We start from the raw sequence: 25632 nt of genomic DNA, 5'->3' as shown, positions 1-25632 counted from the left end.
AAGTGGTAGAGTATGACTGAATGGCTGGACTTCTCAAATTGTACCACAGGTGTTGTATCCTTACCTTTTCTGTCAGTCCCCTGAATGCTTGGGGATGGTTGAAGGCTCCTCAAATCGAGTACAACGCGATGGAACCTTTTGATGAACTCCCGAAGGGTTTCATCCTCTTCTTGCTTCATGCTTGTCAGCTCTATCATATCATCTTCAGGTGTCATTGCCCCCCGAAATTGCTCTGTAAATTCTTGGCACATCTGATCGAATGACTTGATATTCCCTTGAGGAAGCTTCCGGTACCACTCACGTGCTCGTCCCTCTAGAGACAGCGGGAACGCCCTGGACCGTTAGGCTTGAGACAACCCCTGCACCCCAATCATATCGTTGAACCGCTCTATGTGTACCAATCGATTGGTTCGCCCAGAGTACTTGAGGTATGGGAAGCGAAAATCCCTCGGAATGATTGCGTTCATGATTTTTGCTGAGAGGGGGGATTCACCATCCAACATTATCCTCCAACCAGGTGCTCTGCTGCGTCCTTGCATGTCATCTATTATCTACGCTGATCTACGCACTTCCTCCTCTAGCTGTACGGCACGACCAGGGTCACGTGCTACAACCTGATCTCTTTCTTGCTCCACATTATGCAGGTGTTGCCGAAGTTCCCTTTCCTCTGTATTCACAACTCTGTCATCATTGTCAAAGACTTGCCTCCCCGAGGATTGATCTCCTCCTCCATGACTTTCTCCCCGTAGAGATTGGTTACCCACTTCACCACCAAATCTCTTGGTGGTCCGACCTCTCATCGTGTTGTCGTTGTTCCTTCTGTCAATGTGCCCTGGTGTCATTCCACCACTTCTCATCCCCTCCTCTTGAATTCCCCTTCGCTCATTTCTCAGCTCGTGTAAGATGGTTGTCAGAATCTCCATCTGTTTCTCCATCATTTCCATCCGCTCATACATTGCTTTTTCTCGTGTTTCATTAGCTATCTCTCTTAGGGTCACAGACTCATTCAGCCTCAAATCAGCTCCTTGGGCGCTGCCCCCACCTATGTCCATTGTCTCCTCACTCATGTTCTTCTTCTCCTCTCTATTAACGGAAGCTTTTTGTTCAGCTCCCCACAGACAGCGCTAAAATGTTGATGCGAGATTCTGGTGTCTGCTCATGCACGACCAAGATCTTTCCTCAACTCTCGAACTCTCGATCAACCGCAGATTCTCCTCGTTACTCTTCTCACTGAGCAGAACAACGCCTCGTAAGACTCAACTTCAGCAAACTCCTGCGCACACAGAAACTGGTCAGAGCACCCCGGGAGTTTCTCCGGCTTAAACCCTCCGATGCTTAAGTCAGAAAAGTCGGTTTACTTTTTTGGAAAACTTGTCCACTGATCTCGTGGCTATTTTTTGGTCTCTTATGCAGTAAAAATGCCTCCGAGCTTTTCTCTCCTTTCTTCCTAAAGATGCTTTTTCTTAAGTTCTAATGTGAAAATGTCTAACCCGTCTACCTTCATTGATTACATTTTTATAGCCTGCCTGTGAATTCAATCCCCCACGATCCATGCCCATTACTTTCCTCAGCTCACGGAAGTGGTTGCTTGAATGTCGTAGTTGCGGCTGAGTGGGTTTCGTGCCTAGATTCTTGGATAGGAGTGTGCGTTTCGTTAACCACTGTAGACTGGGTCTGCCGACCTCGATCTTCAACAGGGAAAACTGTCGGCTCCTAGCAGGAGACTATCTCATCCTCGTGGCTGAGCAGCAAAATTCATGCTCGTGGATACCCGCTACCAAACTTCACCCATCTGTTCGCTTGTAAGGAGGCTGACTCCTCGTCCAGGGTATGGCTGGTCTCATCGTTATAAATCCCCTAAACAATACTCATGAGGATCTTGGAGGACTTTGGACTAGTTTGGTAATGCTGTAACTTTTAAAATAATTATTATTAGTTGTATTGTAAAAATAATCAATTATGAAGAGAATCAGTTAAACGTTTGGTAAAATTTATTTTAAAGGTGTTGTAAGTTTTAAAATTAATCATATGTGTTCAGTAAATATTACTCTTAAACAACTATAAGAATATAAATGATTGAATTGGACAAAATATTAAATAAAATTTATTTACACATTTATAAACATGTATATATATATATATATATATATATATCTATCTTTTATATATGGAATTTACGTCGTCAGATTCCCGTCGATATACTCAAATATCTTTTACCAAATATATTTTAGGTTCTTTAAGCAAGCCAAGCAACAAGCATACATCTAAAGGCTCAAAGATATCACTAGATGATCTGGATCCCAGAAATAGCGATCTGAGTGGAAGGAGGGAGAAGAGAAGAATACAACTGAGGATTGAGATCTGGTCTCGTTGCCTCAGAGGAACGTAACAGTTGTATGGCAGATCTGATATGGATCAGTCTGCAAAGCATGCATAAAATTTAAATGCTTTAAAATAAATTGCGGAAATTAAAGTGTTTTAATTAGTGCTTTAATTTAAATTACAGAAATTTAAACATACAGAAATTTAAAATTTTTACAATCTTTGGAATAAAATTACAAGATTACAGATCTTACATTTAGTTTGGTTGATCTGTTGCTTTAAAATAGAAGAAATGGGAAATTAATCTGAAGATAAGGAACTAATCTGAAGACATAAAAATTTCCTTATTAACTTCGGATTCCGGATTCCCAGAGAGAGAGAGAGAGAGAGAGAGAATGAAAACTAGAGAGATGAGGAATTGAAAAATCTGAGGAGTCTAAGTCTTCCTCTAGATTTAAATACAAGATTTAGCTTTGTAACTGTAGCGAGTCTGTAGCTTCTCCACTGTAGCGAAACTGTAGCTTCTCAACTGTAGCGAAACTGTAGCTTCTCAACTGTAGCGAGATTGTAGTTTTGTAATCAAGAATGTACATAAATATTTACAAATACAAATACAGCTCGGGTGAAGAGACATGTGCGCTCTCACTTGTGTCTAGGGGACCACCCGAAGATACAACTAAAAATACAGAAAATTACTTTTACTCTTTGGTATCACCCGAAGATACAACTAAAAATACAAAAAATTACTTTTACTTTTACTCCTTTTTTTTTTTTTTTACATACAGAAATTTATTTACAATGCTTTACAGGAGAGAAAATTTCAAAACAATCGTCTTCATTTTCATCTCAAAGGGAAATAAATGGCTCTTCATCTTCATCATTGTCTTCAGAGGAATCTGCTACTGAGGACTTTGACCTTGAGGTGAGGAGCTGCTCCATAACTTTATATATATATATATATATATATATATATATATATATATATATATATTAGTGTGTATAAATATAATAATTGATAGTTAAAATAAGTATTTTATTTTATTATTTTTATTTTATTTTATATCTCAATATAATTGTTAATAGTAATAATCTCTTTAAAGTTAATAAATTTATTTCCTATATAAGGATATACATAGAATTATATTGAGTATAAAACTTATTCTCAAAATCAGATGTTGAAAAGCTACTCCTTGCTTTTCAACATCTTCTATAAGATATGATAATTTTGTCAAAAGTGATTTTTTTTAAAATTTATCAAACACTAAAATTAATTTTTAACTTTTTAACACTAAAATTTATCTTTAATTAACATTAAATTCTACATGATGGAATCAGCATTCATGGAGTTTCTTCAATGATCGGAAATGAATGTCATTCCTTGAAGTTTTAGCAAACCATTATTCTCCCGTTGTAGCTTTTCATATTTAGGAAATGAAATAAATAAATAAGTTTATAAACTTATCAAGTACTTGGTGAAAATGCTCAAACACTGTTATAGTAGTATAGCTTCATCTCCCATGTTAACGTTTCCTCAGGGGGAAGAGATAGACATTTAAAGCATTCACATTTACGAAACTTTACCAACAATTATTATATGTATATTCACACAACAACTTTAATCAAAGCATATTTACGAATATTAACTTTAATCAATTTAAATTATACATGGTTGAATCAGCATTATTCCTAATTTTCTTTAATTAGAGAGAAGGAATGTACCTCAAAGTTTTAGCAAGCCTTAATGCTTCCTTGTAGATTTTAATATTTTATTACAAGAATTAAAAAACTAAATCGAAAAACTTGCTGAAGTTGTTTGATAATATGCCTTATGTTTTTCTAAGTTTTGTGCTTTTGTTTGTTCCTCAGTTTTTGCCATAAACTCTTTTGAATTTTCAATCTTATAATCTCAACGACACTTGGCATTCTTTGATCTCCAGTCTTGTTATTTAGGCGCTACTCCTTATAGTTGTTCTGTTCCGTATCCACTCTTTTTTTTCCTTTTTTACTCTGCCCCATACTGCTGTAGGCACTTCACTTGCGCTTAATCTCTCAGTGTCAGTTTGCTTCCTAACTAATCAATTGTTCTGTGCTTTCAGTTCTTGTCTCTGTTCTGTTTCCCAATTTCTTTTTTTTTTAATTTTCTTTAAAAAAAAAGTGTGAGCGAAAAGGATAAAAGATGGTGGAAATCATAGTTTCTGTTGTTATACAAGTTGCAAAGTGCTTGGCTCCTTCCATAGAACGCCAATTCAGTTATGTGCGCGACTACACTAGCAACTTTGAGAATCTCAAGACTCAAGTTGAGAAGCTGGAGGGTGAGATCATGAGTATGGAGCACGCGGTGAATGATGCAGAAAGAAAATGTGAAGAGATTGAACAGAACGTTCAGAACTGGCTTGCAAGCGCAAACAAGGCCATTGTTGAGGCAAAGAAATTTGTGGGTGATGAAGCTACAGAAAATAAGCATAGTTTCAAGGGTTTTTGTCCTAATTTGAAGATGCGCCGTAGACTTAGAAAGGAAGCAGTGAGGCAGCTGGACGCTATAGTCAAGCTCCGGGAAGATGGGAGATTTGAAAGAATTTCCCACAGTATCATTCCTGAGGATACATTGCTTATGTCCAACAAAGGCTACGAGGACTTTGAATCAAGAATTTCCACCCTGAATGATATTCTTGGTGCATTGAGAAATCCCGATATCAGCATGCTCGGGATTTGTGGAATGGGCGGCATTGGAAAGACGATGCTGGCGAAAGAAGTTGCAAGAAAAGCAAAAAATAACAAGCTCTTTGATCTTGTGGTTTTTTCCGAGATGTCCCAGAGCCCAGACATAAGAAAGATTCAAGGAGAAATCGCAGATAAATTAGGTCTAACATTTCGTGAGGAAAGCGGATCGGGAAGGGCAAGGAGTCTTTTTAGCCGACTGAAGAAAGAGAAGAGGATCCTTGTCATCTTAGATAATATTTGAGAATATCTTGATTTGCAGGTGGTAGGAATTCCTCACGGAGATCATAAGGGATGTAAAGTACTGTTCACAGGAAGAAGTCTAGATGTGTTGTCAATGAAGATGGATTCTCAAAAAAATTTCTTAGTGGTGCTTTAGAAGAAGAAGAAGCTTGGAGTCTATTCAAGAAGATGGCAGGTGATTATGTTGAAGGTAGTGAATTGAAATGCGTAGCAAGGGATGTGGCGAAGGAATGTGTGGGTTTGCCTGTTTCCATTGTGGCGGTAGCAAGGGCATTAAGGAGCGCGAGTATATTTAAATGGAAGGATGCGTTGAAACAACTAAGAAGGCCATCCTCAACGAACTTCAAACATATACAACCAGAAGCATATAAAGCTACAGCGTTGAGTTACGACAAATTAGAAGGGGAGGAGCTCAAGAACCTCTTTTTGCTAATAGGATATGCTTATGTGGAATCCATTGATGAATTGTTAAGGTACGGTGTGGGATTGGGTTTATTTCAAGGTATCAGTAAGTTGGACGAAGCACGAGATCGAGTAAGTACGTTGGTCTACAAACTTAAAGCTTCTTGTATGTTGCTAGATGAAGGCCTTCCTATGCACGATGTTATTCGCGATGTTGCGATATCAATTGTATCTGCAGAAAAAAATGTGTTTACGGCGACAGGTGAGCTGTTTGATGGTTGCATGGAATGGTCAGACGAAAATGCGGTTAAACTTTACACTTCAATCGTCTTACGTGATATCAAGACTAATGTGCTTCCTGATCGAGTACTACCGGAATGTCCTCAGCTAAAACTTTTTTCTGTACGTGCTGATCATCAGGAATCTTCATCATTAACAATTCCAAACAACTTTTTCGAGAAGATGATACAGGTTAGGGTTATAAACTTGACTTACATGAATCTACTGCCACTGCCTTCATCACTTGGTCTCCTATCAAACCTTAGAACACTGAGTTTGTGTTATTGCAAATTGCTAGATATAAGTGTTACAGGAGAGTTGAAGAAACTAGAAATCCTTTGCTTAAGAGGTAGTGATATTCAGCAGTTGCCTGTAGAATTAGGTCAATTGACTTGGCTAAAGTTGCTTGATTTGAGAGATTGTAGCAAACTAGAAGTTATTCCACCAAATATATTGTCAAATTTATCCCATTTAGAAGATCTAAATATAGGTGATAATAGCTTTGATAAATGGGATGTGGAGGTGGACGGGGTCAAGAATGCTAGCCTTGATGAGTTGAAGCATTTGACCTCTTTAGAACTACAAATAAGAGATGTCAACGGTCTCCCAAGAGGCTTGTTCTTCGAGAAGCTGGAGAGGTACAGAATACTTATTGGAGATTCCTGGAATTGGAAGTACAACATTTGGAGTAGAGATTTCAGAATCGAGCTGAATTCCAAGATTTCCTTGAAGGATGGGCTGAGCGTGCAACTGCAGGGAATTGAACATCTTGGATTGTATGGACTGCAAGAGCAAGATGTCCATAATTTTGTTAATGAACCAGTCAAAGTGGGCTCTTCACAACTCAAGCATCTCTGGATCGAAGGTTGCGACGACGCCCTTAATCCGGCAGAGTTAAAGGTATGATCAATTTAGCAAATTATAGTTATCATGAAATTCATTTTGTTAATTTATACTTATGCTAAAACTAGAAGCTTCTAGTGTATCAAAGTTAATTTTGAAAAGTCGTCAAATATCATATTTATACTCGTTTTCAAAGTAAACAATTTAGCAAAAATCATTAATGCTTGCAATTTAAATAATATTTTAATCTTTTAGCTTCAGAGTTACATCACCGTAAAAAAAAAAAAAAAAAAAAAAACCTAATAGCTTTATATTGTATGTGCTTTATGCCTTGTAATATTATTCTTCTTCTCTTACTTTCAATAACATTCACAATATTCATATGAAAAATGTGAAATTAACCGTCTTATATTTTCAACAATCTGACAATGATCATATTTAGAGAATATTCACTATTTATCTAATCTAAATTGGTAACAAGTTTAATTCTTCATATTTTTGTTTAAATTAACTTAGTTAAATTTTTTATTAAAAAAACTATCGATTATGGAATCTTACATATCAAATTTAGATCTAGTCCTAAACTAAGCTTTACAAATGCATATTACGATCAATATTAAGTTTATACTCAAAACTCATAACACCTTCAATGTCAACAGAGACAAGAGGAATCGTTAAATGATATTCAGTCAAACGAAATCATTTTGGAGGACAATGTCAGCATTTCTAATGCACTATTTATTGAGAAGGTCAGTTATTGTTAAGCCAGTAGTCTTATTAATTCTCTATGACTTTTGTATTTTTGTTCTTTGTTATTCTTGTCTGTTAGCAAATATGCAAGAGTAACTAATAATTTGAAAACTGTCATTTTTTGACTAATAAATTGATTCACATTCATAACTTGTCATTTTTATTTAATGTGTCGTCAGAATACATGTAAAATTAGCAAGGAATAATTTGAAACTTGAATGGTGCTCGTTTGTATGAAAGACTGAAGAGAACTATAACAAGAGAAACAGATTAATAATTTTATTGATTTGTCCATCTGTAGAAATGATTATTACTTGTAATTAACAAGAAGTTAATTTTTTAATCGAATAGGTTGCGTTACCAAAGTTGGAGAACTTGGAGTTGCGTTCAATTAATGTTGAGAGGATTTGGCAAAACCAATTTTCAGCCATATCTTCCGGTGTTCAGAATTTAATGCACTTGACCTTATACAGATGTAGGAATTTAAGATGTCTATTTTCGTCTTCTATAGTTAGCAATGACATCTTTGTTCGACTCCAACACCTTGAGATATTGGGATGCCCTGTCTTGGAAGAGATAATAACTGTGGACCAAGAAAAAAGGAATAATAATATTGTAATGTTTCCCCAGTTACAATATTTAAAGATGTATGATCTTAAAAAACTTTCAAGCTTCTGCACAGGAGATGTAAACATCATTAAATTTCCATCATTGAAAAAGTTATGGATATCTAGATGTCCTGAATTCATGGCGAGACATAAAAAAACTACGGGTGACTTGATAAAAAAAAGGTACGTACAAGAATTTTATAATTAACTTTTCAATTCTCATAGAGCTTAAAGTTATATTGATATTGTCTTCATGACTTGGTTAATTTTTTACTAACAAAAAGTTATCATTTTCTGAAAAGTTAAAATTTATTGAATAAGTATTTTTACTAGCTAGTGGTAGTCAATTTCAAATTTATTCTCTTCTATTTTGTTAAATTTCTTTAAAATAAATATATAAACTAATCTGTCCATCTCGCAAATTTTTCTTTATTTTGGTTGTGATTAATCACCCAGTTATTCCCCAACTTGGAAGAATTGAGAGCTGATGCGAAGCACATAGCAACAAATAACAGTCTATTTCCAGAAGACTTGATTTGCAAACTTAAATGTCTTGAAGCGGAGTTTGGTGCTGAGTCGCCTACTATTTTCTCACTTGATGATTTCCTACAGAGATTTCACGCCATGAAAGTTCTTCGTATAGGAGGAGGGCGTCATGCTCAGGAGGCAAAAGAAAAGGCTGAAAATGGGATGGAGGTAATCATAAGAGAAGTAAACAAGTGTTTTGATCTCAAGCACTTCTTGAAACAAGGATCTGCCATTATGGATAATTTGGAACAGCTGAACATATCCGAGTGTAGTCATTGCTGAAGAATTTCTCCACTTCAAATTTTGCATTAGTCGCAGTAGTCATTGCTGATGAAGACGATGACGATGACGATGCCTTTGCCATCCTTTTTATCTCAAATGATCAGTTTCTTCAACAACTATTTACACTTAAAAAACAGCCTCTATGATGTTTATTTCGCGTGAATAAATGCACCAGAAAAGTTCCTAGAAGACTTGATGGGAACTCGGTCCCAATTAAAAACCAGAATCCTTAGACTCTTATCGCCTTTGTTGACAGAACTTTCTTAGACATGCAAAAATACACACTACTTACAATAGACTGTCTCCCAAGTATAAATGGTCGTCTCCACCGTATTTGTGAATAGTATCGTATACATGAACAATACCGTATACGTGAATAGTACTGTATCCCCCAAGTACGAACCGTCGGCTCTGATACCACTTGTTGTGGAAACGCGGGTTGAGCAATTACTAATACTGCAACTTTTGGAGAAATATAAATGTTGTGTTAAACAAATGTAAAGAAAAATAAGACACAATAATTTACGTGGTTCGGCGTAATGCCTACGGCCACGAGCAAAAAACTAGAAGATAATTTTACTAACAAATGGGAATTTACAAAAGTTGGAAAAACTCACAAAACCCACAACCCCCATACACCCAAATGGAACCTCACTAGAACACTCAAGTGGAAGCTCTCACAAATTCTCTCAAAGAACTCACTTGCAATTGCTCTCTACTTCTCTCAAATTCGGGATGCTTACAATTGCAAAATGCTTCTCTATTTATAAAGTGCATTCTGCTCCAAGTTGGGTTCAATTGGTCAAAACGTTGAGCTGGATCTTGTATTGCATGCACAAGTTTTTCAACACCTAACTTTGTCTTTTGAAATTAGCAAGCCGACCATCTTTGCTTTTTTGAATTTGGCAAACCCACCAACTTGGCCTTTTGAAATTGGAAAGTAATTCTTTGACTTTTCAACAACCTCTTTAACTGCTTGAATTTGGTTAGTATCCTAATTAGGAATGTAATTTTATTATTAGTTGTTCTTTTCTCGGCATTTCATGCGTTTGGAATAATTTGTAACAATATATTTAGAATTCAAGGGCAAAAACCTACTGAAAAAAATTAAAAAGGATGAACCTAGGGTTTGGGTTCAAAACATAACTAATAAAAGGTTAGAAAAGGTGGTGAAGGAAAAAGGATAAGAGAGATTATGATAATTAACTTATTAAGGGTATTTAGGGTATTAATGTGTATTTATACGGTAAAATTTTAGATTAATGATGTTTTTATGGAGTAATGGGGTTTAATACATATTTTGGTGTTCAAAGTTTTTTAGAATAATAATTTGGCACTCCATATTCCAATGAATATACATGAGTTGTGTAAAAAGACGCTTCCCCTCTACTACACTGGCATGATGCTAACGGTCAATTACCGGTCTTGGACATTTCTTACATAGTTACATGTGACAAAGGGTCATGCTTCAGCAAGTGATCTCCACCGTTTGGATTTCTGTTCTCTAATCCGACGGACAACGGTTAACCGGCCATAAAACTAAGATGATTAATTAATTCCAAAAGACATAGACGGGTCACTTATTAGTTTTTAATCTCATCATTATTCTCCGTTCTCTGCCACAACAAAAAGTTAACAAGAATACGACAAAACTTTATTATCCGGAGTTGAATCGCTCCTCCATTATTGAGATCATTTTTTAATATCAGCCTTTCTTTGGATTCATTTCCAGTCAACTTAAATAATAAAAGAGTAATAAGCCTAGGGAAAAGATGAATAAGAAAGCAAACCATCGGTAAAGGCTCCGTTTTTCACTTTTTATACTTCAAAATATCTACCATATCTACCTGGTTTATTTATCAGCACTTAGAAATTTTCATTAAAGTAACAAAGGGACATGGTTTCAGCAAGTGATCTCCACCGTTTGGATTTCTGTTCCCTAATCCGACGGACAAAGGTTAGCCGGCTGTTGATGCCAAAATCCGAAGGAGTTGGTCAGATCTCAAATCCCTGCATCATCATTAAGTTTGTTTGGTGGGAAACTGATGATTAGTTAGCACCATGAGCAGATTTTCTATGAGCAGATGTTTTGTGAGCAGACAACCCATCAACAGACAATCCATGAGCAGACGATCCGTGAGCAGAGAACTCATGAGCAGACAATCTATGAGCAGATAACCCGTGAGCAGATAACCCATGAGCAGATAATCCATGAGCAGAGAACTCATGAGCAGACAATCCATGAGCAGAGAACTCATGAGCAGACAATCTATGAGCAAATAACCCGTGAGCAGACGATCCATGAGCAGATAACCCATGAGCAGATAATCCATGAGCAGAGAACTCATGAGCAGACGATCCATGAGCAGATAACCTGTGAGCCTGTGAACACAACCAACAGTCAGGAGGTGCCGGAAGTTTTTCCGGCGAGAACCCTCCGACGCTCAAGTCAGCAATGCAGGTCTTACTTGGAAAAACTCATACCACAATTCATGTGGCTTAATTATGATTGCTTTAAACAAAAAGATTTTAAGTAAATTTAAAGGAGAATAATTCAAAATAATCAATCTTAAAGAAATCACAGGCGAAAGAGAGATTTCTCTGTGGTAGACAGAGAAAAAGGTCCAATGGGTTCAGTTGCTTAGAGAGAGAGAGATAGAGAGAGAAAGAGAGAGCTAGAAGAATCCCCCCCTCTTCTTTCCCCTTCCTAGGGTTTTTATAGGAAATTATAGTGGTTTTTATCCTCTCCCCTAAAATTCTCAAGAAAACTACTAATTTTCAGCCCACTAAGAACATGGTCCCTAACATTTCGGAGAAAATGTTTTGACTGAATCGTGCTTCCAAGTAACTTCCTGGTCGAGGCGACCAATAACATCCTAGTCGAGGTGATGTGCTCGAGGTCACCACATATTATTATGGTCGAGGTGACCCATAACATCCTAGTCGAGGTGATGTGCTCGAGGTCACCACATATTATTCTGGTCGAAGTGACCAATAATATCCTGGTCGAGGTGATGTGCTCGAGGTCACCACATATTATTCTGGTCGAGGTGACCAATAATATCCTGGTCCAAGTGATGTGCTCGAGGTCACCACATATTATTCTGGTCGAGGTGACCAATAACATCCTGGTCAAGATGATCTGCTCGAGGTGACAAATAACATCCTGGTCGAGGTGATGTGCTCGAGGTCACCAAACAACATCCTGGTCGAGATGATCTGCTCAACCATTTGCTCACTTTTACTTTGAGGAGAGCACGATAATGTATGAGTAAACACCTTTATCTTGGTCACCCTATTTCATTCCCTAAACACGGGCCATAAAACTAAGATGATTAATTAATTCCAAAAGACAGAGGGGTCACTTTTAGTTTTTAATCTCATCCTTAATCTCCGTTCTCTACCACAACAAAAAGTTAAAAAGAATACAACAAAACTTTGTTTTTCAGAGTTGAGTCACTCCTCCATTATTGAGATCATTTTTTAATATCAGTCTTTCTTTGCATTCATTTCCAGACAACAAAACAAACCCTTCCTTAGTATTTTCATCCTTTGATCAGAAACACACTTTGCTTCTGTTTATTGTGTTCGTTGTTGTTTTTGTATTCAGCTTTTGCCATCAACTCTTTCGAATTTGGCCTCTGTTTGTTGTAATCTTCAGTCTTGTTACCTGGTTTTGCTTTGTTCTTTGTCTAGTCTCTGTTTTATTCTGTCTCTACTCTTTCTATTGTCTTCTTACTCTGCCCCATCTTGTTGTAGTCACTTGTGTTTAATCACTTAGTTTGCTTCATAACTGGGTCAATTATTTTTCAAAAATTCACAAAAAGAAAGAGAGAGGAAAAGGACAGAAGATGGCTGAAATCATTCTTACTATTGTTGTAGAAGTTGTAAAGCGCGTGGCTCCTCCCGCATATCGCCGAATTTGCTATTGGCGCAAGAGTAAGTACACCAGTAACTTACAGAATCTCAAGACTGAAGTTGACAATCTGAAGTCTGAGAGGGTGCGTACACAGCACCAGGTTGATGAGGCTAAAAGAAAAGGAGAAGAGATTGAAGAGAACGTTGTGAATTGGCTTGCAAGGGCCAACAATGTCATTGAAGCGGCAGATAATTTTACAAAAGACGAAGCCACTGCAAATAAGCGTTGTTTCAAGGGGTTATGTCCTGATTTGCAGACCCGCCGTCGACTTAGCAAGGAAGCAGAGAGGCAGAAGGAGGCTGTTGTCAATGTCCGAGATGCTCGAAGATTTGATAGAATTTCCTACTGTACTGCTCCAGAGGATATACGGCTTATCTCTAACAAAGACTACGAGCCCTTTGAATCAAGAATGTTCACTTTGAGGAATATACTCAGTGCACTAGAAGATCCTGATGTCGACATGCTTGGGATTTATGGGATGGGTGGCATCGGAAAGACGATGCTGGCGGAAGAAATTGCTAGGAAAGTCAAGAGTGACAAACTCTTTGATCTGGTGGTTTTTGTTGAGGTGTCCCAGAATCAAGACATACGAAAGATTCAAGGAGAAATAGCAGATAAATTAGGCCTGAAGTTTCATGAGGAAAGTGAATCAGGAAGGGCAAACAGCTTATTTAAACGTATAAAAGCAGAGAAGAAGATCCTGATAATTTTAGACAACATTTGGGAAAATCTTAATTTGCGGGTTGTCGGAATTCCTCATGGAGATGGTCATAAAGGTTGTAAAGTACTGTTGACGGCCAGAAGTCTAGATCTATTGTCTGGGAAGATGGATTCTCGATCAAATTTCTCAATTGGTGTTTTAAACGAAGAAGAAGCTTGGAATCTATTCAAGAAGATGGCAGGTGATTATATTGAGGGTAGTGAATTCCAATCGGTGGCAAGGGATGTGGCAAAGGAATGTGCAGGTTTGCCTGTTTCTGTTGTGACGATAGCGAGGGCATTAAGGAACAAGAGATTATTTGAATGGAAGGATGCGTTGGAACAACTAAGAAGGCCATACGCAACGAACTTCAAAGACATACAGCCAACTGCGTGTAAAGCTATAGAGTTGAGTTACAACAAATTAGCAGGGGAGGAGCTCAAGAACATATTTTTGCTAATAGGATATACAGCCATATCATCCATTGATGCCTTGTTAATGTGTGGTATGGGATTGGGTTTATTTCAAGGTGTCAATAAGATGGAAGTAGCACGAGCTCGAGTGCGGACGTTGGTGCACAAACTCAAAGCTTCTTGTATGTTGCTAGACCATATAAGCAAGAGTGAAGAGTTCTTTTCCATGCATGATGTTGTTCGCGATGTTGCCATATCAATTGCATCTACAGAGAAAATTGCGTTGACAGCGACAAATGAGCAGGTTGATGGTTTCAGGGTGTGGTCAGACGAAAGTGCAGTAAAGCGTTACACTTCGATCGTCTTACAAGATATCAAGACTAATGTGCTTCCTGAAGTGGTGGAATGTCCTCAACTCAAACTTCTTTTTATATGTGCGGATAAGGAATCTTCATCATTAACCATTCCAAACAATTTTTTCAAGGGGATGATACAGGTCAGAGTTATAAACTTGACTTACATGAATCTACTGTCACTGCCTTCAACACTTGGTTTTCTGTTAAACCTTCGAGCACTGAGTTTGTGTTATTGCAAATTGGTAGATATAAGTGTCATAGGAGGCTTGAAGAAACTAGAAATCCTTTGTTTAAGAGGTTCTGACATTAAGCAGCTGCCAACAGAAGTAGGTCAATTGACTTGGCTAACCTTGCTTGATTTGAGAGAATGTAGGAAACTAGAAGTTATCCCACCAAATGTTTTATCAAATTTATCCCATTTAGAAGAACTATACATAAGTTGTAGAAGCTTTCAAAAATGGGAGGTGGAGGTGGAAGGGGTTAAGAATGCTGGCGTTGAGGAGTTGAAGCATTTGCCTAACTTGACCTCTTTAGAATTAGACATCCATGATGTCAACACTCTGCCCAGAGGCTTGTTCTTGGAGAAGCTGGAAAAGTACAGAATACGTATTGGAGATTGGTATTGGGAGAGCACCAACATTTGGCGTAGAGAATTCAGACTCAGGCTGAACAATAAGATTTGCTTGAAGGATTGGCTGATCGTGCAACTGCAGGGAATTGAAGACCTTGAATTACGTGAATTGCGAGAGCAAGATGTCAATTATTTTGCTAATGAATTAGCCAAAGTGGGTTCTTCAGAACTCAAGTTTCTCAGGATCCATGGTTGCAGCGACGCCCTCAATCCGCCGGCAGAGTCAAAGGTATGATCATTCCTAATTGAAATAATTGGTATGAAGGAAATTTTCACTTGGGATCTAATATTCAAAATAATATAATAATAACATCAAGTACTTTTTTACTGTAATCATAAAATTTACTTCTAATAGCTTAATAACTTTTTACTATTCCCCAACAACAAAATCTTGTTGACATCAGACTTGGATGACATAAAATAAACCTTTAATAAAGAAGCTCAAATAAAATCGTAATTGTTCTTTATTCTATGTGTAGAGTTCTCAAATTTAGATCGGTAATTTTATTTTAAATTAAAACTTTGGTCATTCTTTCCTAGCTTAATTGATCTAACCCTTGAATTTAAACCATTTTCAGACCTTAAATCGTATCCAAATATCATAAAACATGTATGTAGCATCATAGAAATGTTTCAATCCGGAATTTTAAAGTGCGGGAACGTCCGAGAAAATGCATAAATCGTGCGGTTTAAGCATTTCAAGTTGTAAGCCTTTAAAACCCCGCGATTTTAAATTTTTTTTTTCCCACACTTTAAGATCTTAGACCAGAAAACTACTATGTAGCATCATATTTATAAAAATTATGACATCATTTTGTCATATTATAAGTTACAATAAAAATAGAAGTTTCTTGTGCATCAAAGTTAATTTTAAAAAATCATCAAATGTTATGTTCATGCTCATTTCCAAAGTAACCAATTTTGCTAAGTCTTTAATGTTGACAACTAAATTAATATTTAAATCTTTTAGCTTCAGGATAAAACCACAAATATATATATATATATATATATATAAAATTAATTAATTGTCTTATATTTTCCGTACTCTTAGAATAATCATATTAAGAGAATATTCATTGTTTATCTAATCTAAATAGGTAACAAGTTTAATTTTTTTATATTAACTCTGTTATTATTATTTTGTTTTCTAACGAAATCTCAAACATGCAATCCAAAATATCGAATTTCGATCTAGTACCAAATTAAGTTGTACTAATTTTTAAAGGCCTCGTGTCACGTTGTTTTAAAGATTGTGCTCACAATTAAATTTATACTCTAAAATCAAGACGCCTTCAATGTTGACAGAGACAGGAGGAATCAGCAAATGATATGCAGTCGAATGAAATCATTTTGGAGGACAATGTTAATATTTCTAATACACTTTTCATTAAGAAGGTTGGTTACTAATAACCCAATGGCCTTTTTAATTCTCTGATTTTTGCTTTTTCATCCTTCGATATTCTTGTTTTTTTGCAGATATGGCAAGCGTAATTAATAATTATATGATTTTTAATATCAACTGTTGTAGGTGTAACAAATGCATTCTCAGAGAAAATAATTGGTACTCTTGACAAACTAAATGAATTGATAATGATAATAATAATAATAATAATAATAATAATAAACATATGTATTAGGGAATACCAAATATGTTGTAAGGAAAATGTTATTTTGACCCAAAAAAGTGGGTTTTTAAATTTTGACAAAAGCATGAAAATACTAAAATGTCTTGACAAGAAACAAGTTGATTGATAACTACCCAGATATTGACAATCTTTTTTTGTTTTTGTGAAAATTTTGTAACTCAATTTTTTGTCAATATAGCATTGTTGATATTGTAATTCCTAATAATGAAAATGTATTTTGACTGATAAACTGATTAGCATTTACGACTTCACATTTTCTTGAATATACATCTTTAGAGTACCTATCAAATTAGTGAGGAATAATTTGGAAAATTCGATTGATGCTTGTTTGTATGAAAGACTGAAGAGAACTGTAACATGACAAAGAGATGAATTTTATTGATTTGTCCATCAAGCAAGAAGTTAATTTTTTGATCGACCAGGTTGCGTTACCAAAGTTGGAGAAGTTGGCGGTGCGTTCAATAAATATTGAGAGAATTTGGCAAAACCAAGTTGCAGCCATGACTTGTGGTATTGAGAATTTAACGCACTTGACCCTGTACAACTGTATGAATTTAAGATGTCTATTTTCATCTTCTACGGTTAGCGATAACATCTTTGTTCGACTCCAATACATTGAGATAGAAAAATGTCATGTCTTGGAAGAGTTAATAGTCATGGACAACCAAGAAGAAGAAAGGAAGAATAATATTGTAATGTTTCCTCAGTTACAATATCTGAAGATGTATGATCTTGAAAAACTCACAAGCTTCAGCACAGGAGATGTACATATGCTTGAATTTCCATCCTTGAAAGAATTATGGATATCTCGGTGTCCTGAGTTCATGGTGAGATTTAAAAGAACTACTCATGACTTGACAAAAAAGGTACGCACATGAAATTTAAAATTAATTTTTCAACTCTTATATATACTTTCTGCATGTTAGGTGTATTATTATTACTATTTTCCAAAAGGTTAATATTTATTGGATAAACATATCGTATTAGATAGGTACGTGAAATTTAAAATTAATTTTTCAATTCTTGTATATACTTTCTGCATGTTGGGTGTATTATTATTATTTTCTAAAAGGTTAAAATTTATCAGATGGACATATTGTATTAGCTAGTGGTAGCTTCTAATTCTTTTCTATTTTGTTAAATTTCCTCCAAAAAGCACCGTACTAATTTTGTGAAATTGTTAGAAAGGATATAAACTTATCCATTTTGCATTTTCTTTGTTTGTTCTGATTGATCACGCAGGTGTTTCCCAATTTGGAAGAGTTGATAGTAGATGCAAAGTATATAATAACAAATAAATTTATATTTTCAGAAGACTTGCTGTGCAAACTTAAATGCCTTGATGTTGTGTTTGTTGATGAGTTGACTACTATTTTATCGCTTGATGATTTCCTCCAGAGATTTCACACCCTGAAAGTTCTCCAAATAGAAGGAAATAATGATTGTTTGCCAAAAGAAAAGGCTGAAAATGGGATGGAGGTAATCATAAGAAAAGCGTTCAAGTGTTATGATCTGAAGTACATCTTGAGCCAAGAGTCCTCCTCTATTATGAACAATTTGGTTATTCTACATGTAACGAAGTGTCACCGTTTGATCAATCTAGTGCCATCCTCGACATCCTTTCAGAATCTTATAACTTTGAAGATATCGTATTGCGACGGATTGAAAAACGTACTAACATCCTCAATTGCAAAGACTCTGGTGCGACTCAGAGAAATGAAGATAGAATCATGTGTTATGATAACAGAAATAGTATTGGCAGATGATGACGATGATCATGATGCAGCGAAAGATGAGGATATTGCTTTCAGCGAATTGAAAGAGTTGAAGCTTTTAAATTTAAAAAGTCTGAGAAGCTTCTACTCTGGCAGTCGTGCCTTGAACTTCCCATCTTTGGAAAGATTACTGGTGGATGATTGCACCAATATGAAAATTTTCTCTAGAGGAGAATTAAGCACACCCGTGTTACACAAAGTGCAGCTAAATATGTGGGATGAAGCATGTTGGGCTTGGAAGGAGGGCTTAAATACAACCATAGAACAGGTAAATCTTAATGAGGAAAGCTTCCTCAAGAAGCGACGTGAAGCTCCTCCATCCCAGCAATTTCTTTCTTTCGCTCCTGGCCCCAATCTCAATCTCCAAACTAGGTTGGAAATTTTGCCCGCGATGGTTGCTGGCGTTTGGTCAGATGACAACAACTTGCAGCTGGAAGCAACTACTCAGTTCCGAAAACTGCTTTCAAATGAGAGGAGTCTACCAATTGAGGAAGTCATAAAATCTGGCGTTGTCCCGCGCTTTGTTGAGTTTCTTATGAGGGATGACTATCCGCAAATTCAGTATGAGGCTGCTTGGGTTCTTACAAACATTGCTTATGGAACTTCGGAGGACACTAAGGTGGTGATTGACCACGGTGCTGTTCCAATATTTGTGAAACTACTTGCTTCTCCAAGAGATAATATCCGGGAGAAGGCTGCTTCGGCATTGGGAAATGTTGCTATTGACTCGCCTAGATTCCGTGATCTTGTGCTTAGTGAAGAAGCTCTAATTCCATTGTTAACACTGTTAAATAACCATGCAAACCTTTCAATGAAGAGAAGAGCCACACGGACGTTGTCTAATTTATGCAGCGGCAATCCACGACCAATATTTGAACAGGTGAGACCAGCTCTTCCGGCGCTTGCGCAGCTTGTTCATTCAAATGATGAACAGGTCTTGACTGATGCTTGCCGGGCACTCTTCTGTCTTTCTAGTGATCGTAAGAATGACAAAATTCAAGCTGTGATTGAGGCAGGTGTCTGTCCACGACTTGTTGAGCTCCTTGGTCATCCATCACCCTCAGTGCTTACTGCTGCCCTGCAGACTGTTACAAATATTGTGAGGGGAGATGATTTCCAGACTCAGTGTATAATTAACTGTGGTGCACTGCCGTACCTTTTGGGCCTGTTGATCCATGATCATGAAAAGAGCATTAAGAAGTTTGCATGCGGGATTATTTCAAATATCACAGCTGGAAACAAGGAACAGATTCAGGCGGTAATTGATGCTGGTTTTATTGGTCCCCTTGTCAATCTGCTTCAAAATGCTGAATTTGATATAAAGGAGTGGGCCGCACGGGCAATTTCAAATGCCACCAAGGTTGACACTCATGAGCAAATCAAGTACCTCGTGAGAGAGGGGTGTATAAAACCATTGTGTGATCTCCTTCTTTGCGCTGATCCAAAGATCGTCACTGTTTGCTTACAAGGATTAGAGAACATTTTGAAGGTCGGGGAAGCTGAAAAGAATATGGACACAGCCATTGGAGATGTTAATCAGTATGCCCAGTTGGTTGAAGAGGCTGAGGGATTAGAAAAGATAGAAAATCTACGAAGTCATGACAACAACAAGATCCATGAGAAGTCAGTAAAGATTCTCGAGACATACTGGTGTGGCCGTGTGGTTGGTCCTCAGCTTGGTTAACTATATGCAGGGAATGGGGTGGAAGATGCACTGGACAATAATGTGATAACCAATGGTAAGGTCTATTAATTATTATTATTATTACTTCGAGTCGGCTTTTTACAATATAAAAAAACAACGCTCATGATCTTGTTTCTTTCACTTGATGATTTCAGGTTGAATGGTGGAACAGTCCTTTATCCATGTCGTTGCAGGATATGCCGTAGCCAGATTCATTTCTTAGCGTTAATTGTCGTACCAAATTTCAATTTGTAGGCACTCCCAAAGACTTTTCAAGTACCAAATTTTAGTTAATTAATTAAAGATGCATGTGTGAATCAGTAATCATGCTCGTGCGTGCGTGCCTTGAGTTAAAATGCATTGGAATGCAATAGTGTTTTGGTTGTTATAATGATGAAACTAGCCATTAAATGCGAACATTATTATTTAACATTGTTATAATTTTAACATTATTATTTAACTATTACGCCACACTCATACACCATATGTTGTAACAAGTTTTTTGGACATTTAAGAGAGTCCAAGATCTTGAACTGGATAATTTCTCATCTATGATGTTACTTGCAAAAGAATTATTGTGCTCACTATTGCGCAGTTTGTTTCGCAGTTTTTGCGATAAACTCTCTTGAACTTTCAATCTTTTAATCTCAACAGCACTTGGCATCCTTTGATCTCCAGCTTGTTATTTAGAATTGCTCTGCTCCCTATCTAATTGTCCTGCTGTTGTCTCTGTTTTGTTCTGTTTTGTACCGACTCTTGTAATTTTCTTTTTTCTTTTTTTTTTTTTAACTTTTTTCTACCCAAAATTGTTGTAGTCACTTGTGTTTTGAAACTACCCATCCCGCACCCCCAGGACTAGTCTATCTAAACTCGTCTAATCAAATCGATAATAAATCTAATATTTAAAAATTTTACCAAAAATTCGGCAGAGTCTCCCCTATAAGTATAACAACCTCAAACTTGCAATTTACAAAATAACACTCCCAAAATAATTCAATATCCAACCATCCTCCATAACCAACTTCTCAAATCAACATACCAAATATCACCCACATCATTCTAATATTAAAATACAATGGTTTTCCTTAATTACAAAATATAACAAATAATACAATTCGCGATATCCCGAATATAAAAGAAATTTACGACTTCTAGCACCATCACGTGGCCACAATATCTAAATAACTATTGTTACTGGGTTGACTAATGTACCTTCAAATCTCTTGTTTGGGGGGGGGGGGGGAGATATAATAAAAATAGAGTGAGTATAAAAACTAAATGAGCTCAGTGAATGGATAGTAGTTTTTAAAAATAAACAATTTAAAAAAAAAATAATTTAATCTTTTTCTAAACAATCTCATCAAAATATCATAAGAACTTAAATAAAACTTATTAATTCAAACCATGTACTTGAACAACAATGTCACATAAATCCGCATAAAATCAATGAAATCATAACACTTGTAATATCAAATACTGAAATATTGATAACTATCACCAAACAAGCACCCAGGGGAATAATCTCATCATATCCGGACCTCGATGGACGGGCAATCAGGGAACCATCATGCCCCGGAGCTACAACGGATAGACGGGGAAATGCCATCTCATATCTCATATATCTCATCATATCTGTGCACGAATAATCTGGTTCCCAAAAGACAAGACACCCAAGTACATGGCCCAAAGCCTCTGTGTGTACTCAGACGGACCCCAAATGCCTAAATCACATTTGTATCATCTGTATCTCAATATCTGTATCTCTATAATCATCATACTGCATGCATATACCCCCAAAAGGCAAAAGCGCCCAACATACGACCCAAAGCCTCTATGTATGTTCAGACAGACCCCAAAGGCCTCTCATCTCATATCATCTGTATCATTGTATTCATCTCATATCATTTATATTACTGTATCTGAAGGGGAAGGGTACTGTCTAATGATTTTCCAAACAACCTTTAATACACATGTACATAAACATATAATCACATATGAAATCTCATTTTATTTCCACCTTACATACTTCAAATCCACTTTATTCTCTTTAAAAGTATTACCATGCATTTACTCAAAAACGATAATAAAATCATCAATCAAATTCATTTTTAATAATGATAAATATCAGCACGTAGAATAAAATCCATTTCTAAAAAATTTTAAATCAGAACATTATATACTTATTCATCAAAACATGTTGTACTGTATCATAAAATCAGAATATATAATGAAAATAAATTTTTTATATTCCACCCACAGTGACGGTGTCCAGACTTGGTATCACAAACATTCACAGGTTGATTCTCGCTCGCGGGTCCTCCTAATCAAGTAAACAACAAAATCATTTTATGTAAACATGAAATACAACTAATTTTATGCAATAGAGCTCAAAACCAAATATTCATTTATAATCAACTATTCCCGTATGCATGAAATTACCAAAATACCCTTGTGTGCCAAAATTACCAAAATGTCCCCGACATCAATATTTACCAAATTATCTTCAGAATCTTCAATTACCAAATTGTCCACAATTCAGATCACAAAAATAAGCACAATGTCATAATTTAGAAAATTGCCCTTGGAGTGTAAAATTACCAAAATGCCCTTAATAACTTGAATCACTAAATTACCCTCTAAATCTCAACTTACCTCACTACCCTAATCTAAAATTACCAAATTATCGACCATTTTCGTAAATTACAAACTTACCCCTAAGTTTTTGTGAAATTATCGAATTGCCCCTACCGGTCAACGATGACTGGAATTCAGTCAACGACGACGGAAAGCTCAGGTCTGATAGTTCAGACCTCGGTGAGTCCAACGGTGCCGTCGTTGACAACTCACGCGCGGCAACGGTGGCGAATTGAAGCTCCAAAATCCGTGCATTTCCCGGTGGTCGTTAGCGGCCAAGATGGTGTCTGCGATGGTCGTGGTAGGTCGGAAAGTGATGAGCGTGAGTTGAGGAACAAGATCCAGGCGGTGGAATGGCTAAAATCTGGCGAGATTGACGGCGACAAAAACGGGTTGAGCAGCAGGTTTTTTCAAACTAAATTGCCGGCATTCTGGCCGTTTTCCGGAGACGAGGACGGCTGGGGTATGACGGCCGGCTTTCAAGCTTCATATCGGTACGTTGCTCGGCTGGTGAGGTGGCCGGAATAGCGAGATCTGACCGGGTCAAGGTCGCGGGTCAGATCCGGGTCGGGTCAAACCCGGTCAACTTCTTCCTCTCTCTCTCTCTCTCCTTCCCCCCTCTCTCTCACAATTTATAGAGCCGGCCCCTTTTTTTTCCCTTCTCACTTAAGCTTAATACAAATTAAGCTAATACCGAACCCGTGACGAAAATAAAATCTGACTACCCGAGTTCTTAATCGCGCTCGATTTAATGTTGTGACAATTTTAAAATAATTCAAACATGATCTAATTAATAAACGCATCAAAATTACTCGTAACAAGTTGCAACTAATTTAATCACTTAAAGCGAATGCCAAAAGAAAAAATATAATACACTCAATTAAAGAAATCGAGGTGCATATATTACCAGCTGCTGGCATTCCAACAGCAACTGTTGCCGCATAAGCAGCTACAAGAGCAAAAACAATTGCATTCATTCTTGCTGCTGCTGCTAGCTGCTAGCAGCTGCTGTCTTACGACAGCAACAACAACAGAAGTTGCTGTCATAAGCACCCAGCAGCTGCTACTATTGCTACAATAAGCAGTAGCCATCCGAACATATAAAATAAACTTCCGAACATGTAAAACAAACTTGTGAACTCTTTAAATCCATATCCGAACACGTAAAACAACCATCCGAACACGTAAAACAACCATCCAAACAAATAAAACAAACTTTCAAACTTGTCAAACAAACTTCCGAACATATAAAACAACCATCCGAACATAAAACTAACATCCAAACATACATAATGGCATAAAGAAATGAAAACTACTGAGGCGGCGGGGATGGTGGTGGTGGAGGTGGAAACGGATAAGGAATACCAAAGTGCTCGAACATGAGGTGTTGTCCGTGGAGGAGCTGCTGATGCTGCTCTGAGAGATACCGGTGCTCCTCCAGAACGTGATGCTGAAAGCTAGTCTGCTGTACAGAAAGTGTCCTCACCTCGTCCATAAGTTGTTGAAGAGTAACTTCGCCGAAGTCATGTGGATCTGCAGGTGGTATAGCAGATGCAGAAGCATCATGATAAGGTTCACAGGTAGGAGGGTCCTCACGTCTATGTTGACCCCAGAAAGGAAGTGAAAAATTAGGCAGCTGATCAGCAGGAACCACAGAATTCAAAGGACGATCATCACTCGGAGCAAGCATTGTGTACTTAGCTTCAGTATACTTCACCCATGCTCCATTACGCCACTCAAATCCTAAGGCATACACAACCTCATCTTCTATACTCCTACAGGGTTTACAAGACGGTTCGTTTATGGGCACCCAAAAGTATTTAAGGATATGCGTGATGAAATTTTCATATGGAAGAGCACGACTGATCAAGATAGGTATGGAAAGCATGGTACGTATAATAGTGTATCCGAGGCTAACCGGACGATACCTGGGGATAGAATCAATCAAAGCAACATCCATGTGGGTAACATCATCTAAGTGGCCCGACCGAGGAAGGACAATATTCTGAATTATACGATGTAAAATACGCGATTGAAGGCATAGACATTGAGCACGGAAATGAATTGTACAGACCTCATCAGAAAGATCAATGCACTACAAATGTTTCTAACGGCATCAACATGAAAAAAGTTATCAATCGTAGGAACTTTCCAAGCAGAATATATTTCTAACCCATCTTCGGAGGTTTGTAGGATAGAGTTCAATTCAGTACCATCAAATTCAATCAAAACTCTTCCAACGTTGGTGATTACTCGATTCTCTTTCTCCGTGGAAGTATCCATATTCGAGTAAAAAACTTTCACCAAGTCAGGATATACATTCTCATTAATCGTAAGGGCATTAATCCAACCAACTTCCTCCAACAATTGCAACAAATTTCCATTGTTAATACTAAGACTACGAAGCCAATCAGGCACAATATAGAATGTATCAAGTACCTTACGGGTCATGAATCTTTGGCGAAAACGGGTGGCCAAACACTTGTCTGGGAAGTGTCTTGATTCGAAATCAGGTTGTTCTACAGGGCCCCCGTCCTTCCGTGTCCGTTTGGGTGGTGGAATTGGCTCTTTCCCTTTGTCTTTCGCTCTACGTGGCCATGAAGTTGACATTATGATTTTTCATCGATTTGAAGAGGAATAAACCGATTAGATGGAAGATAATGATGTTTAAAAGGGATACGTGGGTTCAATTTCGGTAAACATTTACCGAAGATTCAAAAATTGGACCTAGGGTTTACAACCTCGGGTTTTTCAGTTTTGACGGTTAAATTTAGCAAGAGCAAATGGTGGGAAATGATTTCTAAGATTGAATATGGGTATGAACTGATTATAAACATGGGATATTTCGACTGAGAACGTGGGAGAGAGGATTCGAGTTTTAGAGTGAGAAGCGGCTAAC

At 37.1% G+C, this 25632-nt stretch overlaps 1 protein-coding gene and 1 pseudogene across 1 annotated transcript; both read left to right on the top strand.

Moving 5' to 3' along the window:
- The first annotated feature begins 4498 nt into the window (after nucleotides 1-4498).
- LOC18041457 lies at nucleotides 4499-9121 on the top strand (annotated as a pseudogene).
- Nucleotides 9122-12826: 3705 nt separating this feature from the next.
- LOC18041456 (disease resistance protein At4g27190) lies at nucleotides 12827-20099 on the top strand. The gene is made up of 4 exons (XM_006432955.2): nucleotides 12827-15223; nucleotides 16300-16389; nucleotides 17063-17506; nucleotides 17883-20099. The coding sequence occupies exons 1-4, from the start codon at nucleotides 12827-12829 to the stop codon at nucleotides 20097-20099; spliced, it is 5148 nt and encodes a 1715-aa protein (XP_006433018.2).
- The last annotated feature ends 5533 nt before the right edge of the window (nucleotides 20100-25632 follow it).

The sequence above is a fragment of the Citrus clementina genome, unplaced genomic scaffold, assembly GCF_000493195.1.
Source record: "Citrus clementina cultivar Clemenules unplaced genomic scaffold, Citrus_clementina_v1.0 scaffold_5, whole genome shotgun sequence".
Taxonomy (NCBI): Eukaryota; Viridiplantae; Streptophyta; class Magnoliopsida; order Sapindales; family Rutaceae; genus Citrus; species Citrus x clementina.
This window is presented reverse-complemented; position numbering and strand designations above follow the sequence as displayed.